The 14,333-nt window shown below is 39.7% G+C and overlaps 1 protein-coding gene across 10 annotated transcripts in view; it reads right to left on the reverse strand.

The window, feature by feature from the left end:
• Positions 1-14,333, reverse strand: part of UBAP2 (ubiquitin associated protein 2) — a 120,999-nt gene that overhangs the window by 42,655 nt on the left and 64,011 nt on the right. For 7 of the 10 annotated variants that reach the window (XM_080671228.1, XM_080671229.1, XM_080671226.1 and 4 more), the window contains 2 exons: positions 9,231-9,285; positions 7,601-7,704 (listed from right to left, as the gene is read on the reverse strand). The exons of the other annotated variants lie outside the window; for them this stretch is intronic. In XM_080671228.1, the coding sequence (XP_080527354.1) occupies positions 7,601-7,704; positions 9,231-9,285 (159 nt within the window). The remainder of the gene's footprint in view (positions 1-7,600; positions 7,705-9,230; positions 9,286-14,333) is intronic. 10 annotated transcript variants of the gene reach the window in all.

Below are 14,333 nucleotides of genomic sequence, written 5' to 3' on the forward strand. Positions count from 1 at the left end.
ACTTCCCCCACCTGGTGAAAGAAATAGACTTACAAGTTCAGGAAGCACACAGAACCCCAAACAAGAAGAATCCAAAGAGGACCACACCAAGACACATCATAATTAAAATGCCAAGGGCAAAAGACAAAGAGAGAATCTTGAAAGCAGCAAGAGAAAAACAGTTAATTACCTACAAGGGAGTACCCATACGACTGTCAGCTGATGTCTCCACAGAAACTATGCAGGCCAGAAGGGAGTGGCAAGAAATATTCAAAGTGATGAAGAGCAAGAACCTACAACCAAGATTACTCTACCCAGCAAAGCTATCATTCAGAGTTGAAGGTCAGATAAAGAGCTTCACAGACAAGAAAAAGCTAAAGGAGTTCATCACCACCAAACCAGGATTACATGAAATGCTGAAGGGTATTCTTTAAGAAGAGGAAGAAGAAGAAAAAGGTAAAGATAAAAATCATGAACAACAAAATGACATCAAATACATACCTACCAACAAGTGAATCTAAAAATCAAGTGAATAAAAAATATGAAGAACAGAATGGACTGGTGAATATAATAGAATCAGGGACATAGAAAGGGAGTGGACTGACAATTCTCAGGGGGAAGGGGGTATGAGGGGTGCGGGAAGAGATTGGACAAAAATCTTACACCTATGGATGAAGAGAGTGGTGGGGGGTAAGGGCATGGGGTGGGGTGGGGAATCAGGTGGAGGGGAGCTATGGGGGGGGGAAAAAAGAGGAACACCTGTAATAATCTGAACAATAAAGATTTAAAAACAAACTAAATTGGGTAATGTCATCTGGAATTACCAACTGAGGTCCAGCTGAGGAAAAGATTTATATCAAGCAAGAACAGAAACCCTGGACACTGGTAGAAAAGGCGAGGCTGAGAGAGGGACTGACCCAGCCTGCATGGGAGGCAGGCCGAGAGTGAGGAGGCATCTCCTGGCTACAGCAGGGTTATTTCCCTGTGAAGACAGAGGCCTGGAACCCAGCTGGGCTCCACAGTCTGGAACACCAGAGCTAAGACCAATGGCATTTTTATATACCAATAATGAACTCTCAGAAAGAGAAACTAAAAAAAAAGTCCCATTTACCATTGTAACAAAAAAATTAAGATCCGTAGGAATAAACTTAACCAAGGAGGTAAAATACCTATACTCAGACAATTACAGAACATTGAAAAAAAGATATAGAGGAAGGTATAAACAAGTGGAAGAATATACTGTGTTCATGGACTGGCAGAATTAATATCATTAAAATGCCCATACTACCCAAAGCAATTTATAGACTCAATGCAATCCCTATCAAAATACCACTGGCATATTCCACAGGTCTAGAACAAATAATCCAAAAAATTTATATGGAACCAAAAAAGACCCCGAATAACTGCAGTAATCCTGAGAAAGAAAAACAAAATTGGTAGAATCACAATACCAGATTTCAAGTTATACTACAAAGCCACCGTAATCAAAACAGCCTGGTAATGGCACAAGAACAGGCATATAGATCAATGGAACAGAACAGAGAACCCAGAAATTGACCTACACCATTATGCTCAATTAATATTTGACAACGGAGGCATGAGCATACAATGGAGTTAAGACACTCTCTTCAATAAATGGTGTTGGGAAAATTTGACAGATACATGCAAAAAAATGAAACTAGACCACCAACTTACACCATACATAAGAATAAACTCAAAATGGATAAAAGACTTAAATGTTAAGTTGTAAATCCATAAAAGTCCTAGAAGAAACATCAGCAGCAAAATATCAGACATCTCATAGAGCAGAATTTTCACCGATACATTGCCTAGGGAAAGAGAAACAAAGGAGAAAATAAACTAATGGGGCTACATCACAATAAAAAGTTTTGAGGATGTGGAGAAAAGAACCCTAGTACACTGCTTGTGGGAATGCAGACTGGTAAAGCTGTTATGGAAAACAGTATGGAATTTCCTTAAAAAATTAAATATGGAACTGCCATTGGACCCAGTAATCCCACTTCTAGGAATATGTGCTAAGACAATGGTCGCTAACCAGTGGTCCGCAGACCACTGGTGGTCCATGATGCCCGAAAGGTTGGCAATCTCTGTCCTAAGAAACCCAAGACACCAATCAGAAAGAATGTATGCACCCCTATGTTGATAGCAGCACAATTTACAATAGCTAAGATCTGTAAACAGCCCAAGTGCCCATCAGTAAACAAGTGGATTAAAAAGCTGTGGTACATTTATACCATGGAATATTATGCAGCAGTAAAAAGGAATTTTTACCCTTTGAGACAGCATGAAGGAACCTGGAGAGTATCACGCTAAGTGAAATAAGTCAGTCAGAGAAAGACAAGTTATCATATGATTTCACTCATATGTGGAATCTAATTAACAAAATAAACTGATGAATAGAGTGGTTCCAGAGACATGGAGCATAGAACATAATGGGGAATCTCGGAAGGCGGGGAGGGTGGGTAGGAGGGAGGTAATCAACTAAAGACCTTGTATGCATATATGCAAAACCCATAAACTCAGACAATAGAGTGGTAAAGGCCTGGGGTGAGGGGCAGGGGTGGGCTGGAGAGGGATAATGGGTAGGGAAAACAACATTTGTAATACTTTCAACAATAAAATTTTTTTAAAAAAATGCTTCAGCACAGAAGACACCATCATCGAAATGAAAAAGGAACTCACTGTATGGGAGGACATATTTGCCAATTATACATTTGATAAGGGGTTAATTTCCAAAATATATAAAGTACTCATACAACTCAACAAATGGAAGACAAGCAACCCAATTAAAATATAGGCATAAGAAATGGCCAAGAGACATGAAAAAACGATCAATGTCACTAATTATCACAGAGATGCAAATTAAAATGACAGTGAGGTGCCACCTCACACCTGTCAGAATGGCTATCATCAATAAATCAACAAACAACAAGTGCTGGTGAAGAAGTGGAGGAAAAGGAACCCAAGTACACTGTTGATGGGAAGGCAGACTGGTACAGTCACTATGGAAAAGAGTGTGGAGTACCCTCAAAAAATTAAAAATGGAACTGCCATTTGACCCATTTATCCCAGTTCTAGGAATATATCCTAAGAAGCCAGAAACACCAAGCAGAAAGAATATATGCACCTCTATGTTCATAGCAGCATTATTCACAATAGCAAAGATCTGGAAACAGCCCAAGTGCCCATCAGTAGATGAATGAATTTAAAAAATTGTGGTACATTTACACAATGGATAATACGCAGCTGTAAAAAAAAACTCTTACCATTTGCAACAGCATGGAGAGACCTGGAAAGTATTATGCTAAGTGAAATAAGCTAGTCAGAGAAAGACAAGTATCACATGATTTCACTTATATGAGGAACCTAATGAACAAAATAAACTGATGAACAAAAAATATCAAGGCCCGGAGGCGTGACTCAGTGGTTGAGTGTCAACTTAGGAACCAGGAGGTCAAGATTCGATTCCCAGTCAGGACATATGCCCAGGTTTGCAGGCTCAGTCCCCAGTGTGGGATGTGCAGAAGACAGCCAATCAATGATTCTCTCTCATCATTGACGTTTCTATCTCTCCCTCTCCCTTCCTCTCTGAAATCAATAAAAATATATTTTTTAAATAAAATAAAAAAGATCAAGAGGCATTGAAGCATATAACAGACTGATATTTCAGAGGAAAGGGGGGTGGAGGTGGGAAGAGATTAACCAATAAACTTATATGCTTATATGCATAGCCTATGGACAGACAATAGTGTGGGGAAGGCCTGGGGAGGGGATGAGAGCGGGGTGGAGGGGGTCAATAGGGGAAATAAGTGGGGACATCTGTAATACTTTCAATAATAAATTAAAAAGAAAAGAGCTCCTCAAAAAAGACTTTATATCTGTGTTGAAGAGTGAGGTCATTGTGTAATTTCAAATGTTAGCACAAAATGTATTAACATAAAGTGTCTTCCTATGAACTTTTAACATCTATAATAATTATAAAGAATATCAATATTCCTTTTCTCATTCCTAGAATCAATTATTTATGCTTCTTCTTTCCCTGAACAGTCTCAAATAAATTTATCAACTTTATTTGTTTTTTCAAATTACCATTGATGAGAAACCACAATGGTGGCATAGGTAAGCACCTAAACTGCTGCCTCGCACAACAATTTCAAAACTACAACTAAAAGACAGAACGGACACCATCCAGAACCACAGGAAAGCTGGCTGAGTGGAAATTCTACAACTAGAAGGAAAGAGAAAAGCTCACAGAGAATTGGAGGTACGGCAAAGGGTCTTAGTGCGCACAGAGAGGAAGGGCGGCTGAGAGCCTGGCTGACTTTCTCTGGCAGGAGGGGGAAGGAAGCCCCCGACTGCACTGAACCCCAGTTCCGGGCAAAACCCCATGGACCCAGGCTCATACAGGGGGAGTCTGGACTGTCAGCTAGAGAGAAAAGCACCTGGAGACTCGGAGACCCGGGGGAGCCCCGGCAGGCAGGGGTCTGGAGGCGCGCGCACCAGTGTGCACAAAGACTGCGGAGGTTGCCACAGGCTTTCCCTAGCAGAAGGGAGTCGGAAGCTCCTGACTGCACTGAACCCCAGTTCTGACTGCACTGAACCCCAGTTCCAGGCGAGCCCCTGGGGACCCACACTCTTGTGGGGGAAATCTGGACTCTCGGGTGGAGACTCGGGAGACAGGGAAGGCAGAGGTCTGGGGGCGCGTGCGCAAGGGCAAGGCTGACGGGAAGCCAAGACTGTCTGCTCCACCCTGAGACTCCACCCCATCCAAGCTGAGCACAGAGGCTTTTGCAATTTGGCAAGTCTAATCCTATAAGGCTGTCTCCAGCACCGAACTTCTCCCAGCGCAGACACAGCTGACCCTCACAGCCAACTGGCCTGGAGGTCAATTCCTCCCAGGGATACCAACAACAATCAAGACTTAACTACAACAAGGCTGTACACACAGTCCACAAAGGGGTGCACCAAGAGTATCCACCTCAGGTTAACTGGGGAGGCTGACCCACTGGGCCATATAGGAAACCTAGCACACAAATCTACCCTACCAACTCAGGGAAGCAGTGAAAATGCGGCAACAAAGAAACAGATCACAAACGAAAGAAATGGAGGAAAACAAACGACTGGATATAGAGTGCAAAACCACGGTTATAAGGCTTTTCAAGAATTTTCTAGAAAAGGCCGATAAATATAACGAGACCCTCGAAGATATGAAAAAGGACCAACTAGAAATTAAACATACACTGACTGAAATAAAAAATATTATACAGAGACCCAACAACAGACTAGAGGAACACAAGAATCAAGTCAAAGAATTGAAATACAAAGAAGCAAAAAACACTCAACTGAAAAAGCAAAAAGAAAAAAAAAAAAATCCAAAAAGTTGAAGATGGTGTAAGAAGGCTCTGGGACAACTTCAAGCGTACCAACATCAGAATTATGGGGGTGCCAGAAGAAGAGAGAGAGCAAGATATTGAAAACCTATTTGAAGAAATAATGACAGAAAACTTCCCCCACCTGGTGAAAGAAATAGACTTACAACTCCAGGAAGCGCACAGAACCCCAAACAAGAGGAATCCAAAGAGGACCACACCAAGACACATCATAATTAAAATGCCAAGGGCAAAAGACAAAGAGAGAATATTAAAAGCAGCAAGAGAAAAACAGTTGATTACCTACAAGGGAGCACCCATACGACTGTCAGCTGATTTCTCAACAGAAACTATGCAGGCCAGACAGGAGTGGCAAGAAATATTCAAAGTGATGAAAAGCAAGAACCTACAACCAAGATTACTCTACCCAGCAAAGCTATCGTTCAGAATTGAAGGTCAGATAAAGAGCTTCACAGATAAGAAAAAGCTAAAGGAGTTCATCACCACCAAACCGGTATTATATGAAATGCTGAAAGGTATTCTTAAAGAAGAGGAAGAAGAAAAAAGTAAAGAGAAAAATTATGAACAACAAATACATATCTATCAACAAGTGAACCTAAAAATCAAGTGAATTAAAAATCTAAGGAACAGAATAATCTGGTGAATATAATAGAATCAGGGGCATAGAAAGGGAGTGGACTGATAATTTGCCGGGGGAAAAAGGTATGGGGGGGTTCAGAAAGAGACTGGACAGAAATCATACACCCATGGATGAGGACAGTGGGAAAGGGTAAGGGCAGAAGGTGGGGTGGGAACCAGGTGGAGGGGAGCTATAGGGGGAAAAAGGAGAAACAATTGTAATAATCTGAATAAAGATTAAAAAAAAAAAACACCAAAAGAAACAAAAAAACAAATTACTATTTATAACTTTTGTTGATCATCTCTACAGTATCTTTTGATTTCTAGTTCATGATTATGCATGTGATGCAGTCTTATTTCCTGACCAGGGTTGATGCTATATAGAAGTGTCAAATTATGTCTTAATTTTTTTAAAAAATCCTCATCTAAGGACATACTTGGAGGGAGAAAGGGAGAGAGAGAGAGGGAGAAACATTGATAGGTTGCCTTCTGTATGCTCCCCGACTGGGGATCAAACTGCAACCCAGCCCTGGCTGGTGTCGCTCAGTAGATGGAGTGTCAGTCAGCCTGCTCACCAAAGGGTCTCAGGTTCAATTCCTGGTCAAGGGCACATACCTGGGTTGCTTGTTGGATCCCGGGCATGTGCAGGAGGCACCAATCTATGTTTCTTTCTCACATCAATGTCTCACTCTCTCCCTCCCCCCCCCCCCTCTAAAAATCAATGATAAAAAATATGCTTTGGTTAGAATTAATACAACAACAACAAAAACCCCACAACCCAGGCCTGTGCCCTGACCAGGACTCAAATTGGCAACCTTTTGGTGCACTGGATGACGCTCAACCAACTGAGCCACTCCAGCCAGACTCAAATTATATCTTTATAAATACAATCGCAGTAGTTCTTATCATGAACAAATCCTCCAAAAAGCTCTATTACATAAACATGCCCAATGAACAAACATCTACCCATGAATTTTAGAAAAGAAATAATCCAAAAATAGAAGGATACAGAAAAAAACCTGCAAAAGCAATTGTTGCTCCAAACCCATCTATCATCTACCACTTTATCTGGCCAAATTTTACTGTCCACCATTAGCAATGCTATTTTCAGTAATAAGTCTTCTCCTAAGAAATTCTATAAATCCCTGACACACTGGTGGAGGTGTGGTAGGGGTTGGCAGGGGGCTGGGGAAGAAACTAGAATTATCAGGGAAATCACTTCATAAGTTATACAAATGCCTAACCACTATGCTGTACACTTAAAACTAATATAATATTGAATGTTGACTAATTTTAAAAACATTTTAATAAAAAGAAATCCATGACACACTGAGACTTCAGTGTGGATTTGTGCTGACATAGCCTGATTACAACCTATTCCTCAGAGTGCAGAAAGGAAAACAAAATCAAATATCTTATCAATGTGATTTATAAGTGAGAGATTTTGGAAGTGTAAGGACAAGCTAATAGTAGTCTCAGGGGTAGGACAGCAGGCTTTTTCGTTATTCTTCATCAGCACACTTTGATGTCATCTTTATATGCATGCTAACTCAAACTTTAAAAATACATCTCTGATAAGAATAGACACTTACCACTTCCCTCATCTGCACCATTCTGAGCAGCTTCCCAAACTACTGGTTTTGTCCCACACCCATCTATAGATGGAGAATCTGAATAGTCTGCAGGATTAAATGTCCTGGGTTTGAAATAAAGAATAAAGGCAAATGAAGCAATCACCAAAGTCACAAAAGTAACTGTACATCATCTTCCCCAAAAGAAGCCCTTTCCCTTTTAAGAGATGCTATGAAACTTCACCTTCCTTCTCCTATTTAACTATAGCTCATTCCTCTTGCCATTAGGATGCAGATTTTCTGAAAAGCAGAGTTGCCTAGGGATCTTCCATACACTCTTATAAGATACCCCTATTTCCCTAAGTTGCTGTCCTCTGCATTCTAAAGCAGGTGTGGAGGCATAATCATTCTAGGCAGCATGAGGGCTCTATGGAAAGCCCCCTGAAAACTAACCCCAGACTTAAACAGGCAACAAGTCTTTTCTTCCCAAGTCAGAATCCAAGTTTGACTTTGATCCTTTTGCAACAGTTGTATATGATCCTTTTTGTATAGAAAAACTGATAAAAAATGTTTTTTAAAAAGAAACGTTTTATTTAGTACCTCTTTTTTGTTGTTGTTGCTCATTAAAATGCTAAACACCCATGACTCAGAGGTCTAGTCACCAGAGCCAAATTAAATACTATCTCTAAAATCTTCACAACAGATTTTTTTTCCCAGCTTAATTGTAGTATCATTAACTTTTTTAAAAAAATCACGAAGGAATAAGTTTGAAAGTACACAGTAAAATCCACAAAACAGCTTAAAGCTACTGTGCTGGGCATAGGTGTTTAGGTGTTTTCATCCTTCCTTTGTCTACAGGGAGCTCAGGAAGAAAAAAGATGGCCAGAGGTACCCACTGAAGGAAATGACCCCAAACAGTGCTGCCCTGAGCTATGGAGAGAAAAAGGGCTTTTCCTGGAACCAATTCCCTTTCCTTCTTGATTGTAATCTACATCTGGATTCTGTAAGATGCTTAAAAACTTTTTTCTTACTTTTTATTTATTTTTCTAAAAACCCAGGGGGAGCTAAAGTTTTAGAAGCAGGAAAAAGTTAAAGAACAATAAGAAAAAATGGAAAAACTACTGATTATACCATTATTTAATAACAGTATGGTCACCATTACAATTCAGGAAAAAACTATTACTTTTACATAAATAAACATCGCATTTACTTACTATTCAAAGAAAATTGCTGGATTTACCAACGTAACTCTTATGCAGTCATTTACAGCTAGGGGTGATTGTGCACCTCCCTCCCAGGGAGCATGTGGCAATGTCTGGAAACATTTTTGAATGTTGTAACTTGAGAAGGGGTGCTACAGGCATCTAGTAGGGAAAGGCCATGGATGATGCTAAACATCCTACATTGTAAAGGACACCCAACCACCTCAACAAACTATTATCCAATCCATAATGTCAACAGAGTCAAGGCTAGAAACTCTGCTCTAAGGTCCAATGCAACACAATTTTATTTGTACTATTTTACTTTTTTACTACTTTCTCTTAAGTACAGGAAACACCTGACTTACCAGAATAAACTGGGCATAAAATAGAGGAAGGAAACGCTTAGGATAACAACTGGAGAACTACAAAAATAGGATGGCTACACTTACCCCATGCCTTGGGTTGAGAATCTTCCTGCCCCTCTCCCTCTGCCACGTCCAAATCCTTTAAAAAAATTATAGTGTAAAATAATACTTATGTCCTACACAATTACAATTTGACCAACTTCATCCTACATGCACCTACTCAATATTGTCACTGTTCCTAACAGCACCATCATTCCCTCTGGTGCACCCAATCTGCTGGTCTCTACTGACACAACTCCCTACAAAGTTATTGATTTCAAAGGATAGAAAAAATTTTATCTGCTTGTATACTATTTGTGATATGTAGCAGCTTAATATGGGCAGGCTATATTAAAAAATATTCTGATCCCTAAGCGGTTTGGCTCAGTGGATAAGAGATCAACCTGCGGATTGAAGGGTCCCAGGTTTGATTCTGGTCAAGGGCATGTACCTTGGTTGCGGGCACATCCCCAGTAGGGGGTGTGCAGGAGGCAGCTGATCAATGTTTCTCTATCTCATCAATGTTTCTAACTTTCTATCCCTCTTCTCTCTGTAAAAATTCAATAAGATATACTATATATATATATATATATATATATATATATATATATATATATATATATATTTTTTTTTTTTTTTTTTTTTTTTTTAACCTGGGTCTTTTAAAACCATCTAACGCAGCCCTAGCTGGTTTGGCTCAGTGAATAGCATTGGCCTATGGACCAAAGGGTCCTGAGTTCAATTCTGATCAGGGGCACATATCTCAATTGCAGGTTCCTCCCCATCCCAGGCCCTGGCTGGGGTTCGTGCAGGAGGCAACCAATCAATGTGCTTCTCTCACATCGATGTTTCTCTCTCTGTCTTTCCCTCTCTCTACCACTCTCTCTAAAAATCAATGGAAAAATATACTTGGGTGAATATTAAAAAAACAAAACACACACAAAAAGAAACAACAAAAATAATTCACCTCTTTATGTAAAAAATAGATGTCAATGGATCTATGCTTTGTATTAATCTTCCATATGCTGTCAACTGTTTTTAAGTAAATAAATAAATAAGATAAAACCACCCAGTGTAAACAAAATGACATTTTAAAGCCTGTACTATAAAATGAAATGAGAAACAAAGAAGAAACTGCTAAGTAAGCTGGCGGTACTGTACTACTAAACACCATTTTTAATACTAGGACTTTAACCAATAACCAAAGTGCCAGCAAGCAAGACAGCTAGCAAGAAGAAAAAGTTTCATTCCACAACCCTGCAGTCTTTCTTGATCAAATCCTAAACTGTGGATTAAAGACCTAAAGAAGAAAATATAACTTACAACTCTAAGAAGAAAATATAACTATACAACTCTAAGAAGAAAATATAACTTCAGAGCATTGAGTTAATGATTTCTTGGATATGACCCCAAAGGCATAGGCAAGGAAGAAAAAAATACTTTAGATTTGTGCATCAAATTCACTATCAACAATAAATAAATAAATAAATAAATAAATAAATAAATAAATAAATAAATAAATATTTGAAAGACAATATCAACAGAGTACAAAAGCAACCTGTAGAATATTTGCACATCATATATTTGAAAAGGAGTAATATCGAGAATATATGAAGAACATCTACAATTCAACAACAAAATGAAGAACCCAATTCAAAAATTGGCAAAGGACTTGAATATTTCTCCAGAGAAGAAATAGGCTTATGAACGGATTCGCAACATCACCAATCAATCGTTAGGGAAACCTGATAACAGAGAGAAAAAGAATAGAATATAATAAAGAGTTTGCAAGGATGTAGAGAAATTGAAGCCCTTGTGCACTGTTTGGTAAGGAATGTAAAATGGTGCAGTCACTATGGAAAACAGTATGGCAGTTCCCTCAAAATTTAAAAATAGAATTACCACATGGTCCTGCAATTCCACAAGTGGCTACATACCCAAGAGAATTTGAAAGTAGGGTTTTAACAAGATAGTTGAACAACAAAAGTAGAAGCAACCAAAGGGTCCATCAGTAGATAAATGGATTAGCAAAATGTGGTATTTACATACAGTGGAATTATTACTCACCTTTAAAAAGAAGGAAATTGTGACACATGTTACCACATAGATGAACCTTGAGGATATTGAACTAAGTGAAACAGGCCAGTTAGAAAAGGACAAATATTTAATTCTACATATATGAGAACATAAGAATAGTCAAATAGAGAAAGGAGGTTGCCAAGAGCCATATTAGCTATGCTAATATAACTAAAAAGTGTATTAAACATGTATAGTTAACTTATCCAACAGTTCAAATTAAACTATTAAAAATATGGTCTTGACAAAAATCTACTCTATTCCCAGAGATGGAAAAATAGAGGGAAATGCCCTAAAAAGTGGAAGAAACCAAATAATGCATATCATCGGTTACTGTCTATTATAACACTGTCAAAGAGCAAAGGTAAAGAAAAGAAAAAAACACCTTGCCATATAACCATACAATGAAATGTTAGCCATATACTAGTAAAGGAATGAAATACTGATACATGCTACAACACTAATGAAACTTTAAAACACTAAGCTAGGTGAAAGAAGCCAGTCACAAAAAACCACCACAAGATTCTATTTATATGTTATGTTCAGAATAGGCAATTCTGTACAGAAATAAAGTTGATTACTGGTTGTTTGCTATTGGGGTGGGAAGACGAGGGTAGAGGAACTGGAAATTGATAAAGGGTACAAAGTTTCTTTGGGAGATGATAAAAACATTCTTAAATTGAGTATAGTAACGGTTGCACAATTCTATGAATATACTAAAAATTATTGAATTGTATAATTTACATGGGTGAATTGCATGGTATATAAATTATATATCTCAAGAATGTTCTATTTTTTGCTATAATGAACACTATTACCAAGGAAGAAAGCAAAAGAAAAAACACAATTGCTTTTGATAAGTGGGTTCATGTGCACCCATAACAAAAGAGAATTCATTTCAATGCCGTGCATGTGGCAAATTGCACTAATAGTGGTTAAATATTAAGTAAATATCAGCAAAATTGTAAAAAGGGATTCTGCTAAGAAATCATTGAATGATACCTAAAATACTTGAGCCAGAAAGCAAGATGTGCATAAAAATAGGAGAAAGGATTTTATTAAAAAAAATACACTGAGTGGACAGATTATTATGATCTCTGAACGCATAATAATCTGGCCACTCAGTGTATATCCTATATAATAAAAGGCTAATATGCAAATTGTCACCTCAACCAGGAGTTCGACCAGCAGGCAGACCGGCCAACTGCCCATGTTCCCTCCCCCTGGCCAGGCTGGCCAGACCCCACCCATGCACGAATTCATGCACCAGGCCTCCAATATATATATATGTGTGTGTGTGTGTGTGTGTGTGTGTGTGTGTGTGTGTGTACACACACACACACACACACACACACACACACACACTGAGTGGCCAGATTATTATGCGTTCAGAGATCATAATCAGGCCACTCAGTGTATATACCTTAAGGTGAAAAAAATGTTAAGTCCTACAAATCTCCTGGAAAAAGTCAGTATCAACTACATGGATATGGTTAATACTTGCACCCAAGTATTAACTATAAACAAGCCAAATGTCTTAAGTAGATTTATTTTAAAAAATCAAATCCTAATTTTAGTAAGATAATAAAATTGTCCTTTCCTATTCCACTGGCTAGTAATGCTACCAGTAAGATTGTTTGGTATGTATATACCATTTCCCTATACTGCTATCTGGTACAAATAGCTATTTTCACCTAATAGCTCAGAATAAAGAACCAGGGTCTTTTAATAGAGAAAAGCAAGATTTAAAAAGAGCATCTTAGCCTGGCCGGCATGGCTAAGTTGTTGAGCACAAACCCATGAACCAGATCACAATTTGTTTGTTTTTGTTTTTGTTTTTTAAATATATTTTATTGATTTTTTACAGAGAGGAAGGGAGAGGGATAGAGAGTTAGAAACATCGATGAGAGAGAGACATCGATCAGCTGCCTCCTGCACACCCCCCACTGGGGATGTGCCCGCAACCCAGGTACATGCCCTTGACCAGAATCGAACCTGGTACCCTTCAGTCCACAGGCCGATGCTCTATCCACTGAGCCAAATTGGTTAGGGTGACTGCTCAAGATTTTAATTGTTTAACGTCTTTTTGATGTTGTTAATCCTCACCTGAGGATATTTTTTCCCATTTATTTTTTTTAAGAGAATGGAAGGGAGGAGGAGAAACCAAGATGGCAGCATAGGTAAACACCTAAACTGCTGCCTTGCACAATATCAAAACTACAACTAAAAGACAAAACGGACACCATCCAGAACCACAGGAAAGCTGGCTGAGTGGAAATTCTACAACTAGAAGAAAAGAGGAAAGCACATTGAGACTCAGAGGAGCTACAAAAGGCTGAGGTACGGAGGCTCGCACGCAGAGAGGAAGGGCGGCTGTGTGCACGGGCAGCTGAGTGCGCCGCTGGCTTTCTAAAGCGAGAGGGAGAAGGAAACTCCCGACTGCACTGAACTCCAGTCCCAGGCGAGACGCTGGGAAACCAGACTCATTCGGGGGGAATCTGGACTGTCAGGAAAAAGAAAGCACACTGAGACATGGGAGCTCCGGAAGGCAGAGGTCCAGAGGTGCAGGTGCGCAGAGAGGACTGACTGCTGAATGCACGGGAGGCTGAGTGCGCGGCTGGCTTTCTAAAGCGTGAGGGAGACAGAAGCTCCCGACTGCGCTGAACTCCAGTTTCGGGCAAGTTTCTGGGAACCCCGACTCATTCGGGGAGAAACTGGACTGTCTGGCAGCGGGTGGAACTGAAGGGCAGGTTTCTCTCAGAGGTGCTTGCAGCGATTACCAAGGGACACTGAGACCCAGGGGCCTCATAGGGCAGGGCTGACAGGAAGCCAAGGCTGTCTGCTCCACCCTGAAACTCCGTCCCATCCAAGCTGAGCACAGAGGCTTTTGCAATTTTGCAAGTCTTGTCTCATAAGAGTGTCTCCAGCACAGAAGTTCTCCCAGCGCAGACACAGCTGATCCTCACAGCCAATTGGCCTGGAGGTCAATTTCTCCCAGTGATACAAACAACAATAAAGAGTTAACTACATGCCAAAGCCGGTTTGGCTCAGTGGATAGAGCGTCGGCCTGCG

This window comes from Plecotus auritus, assembly GCF_963455305.1.
Source record: "Plecotus auritus genome assembly, chromosome: 5".
Classification (NCBI taxonomy): Eukaryota; Metazoa; Chordata; class Mammalia; order Chiroptera; family Vespertilionidae; genus Plecotus; species Plecotus auritus.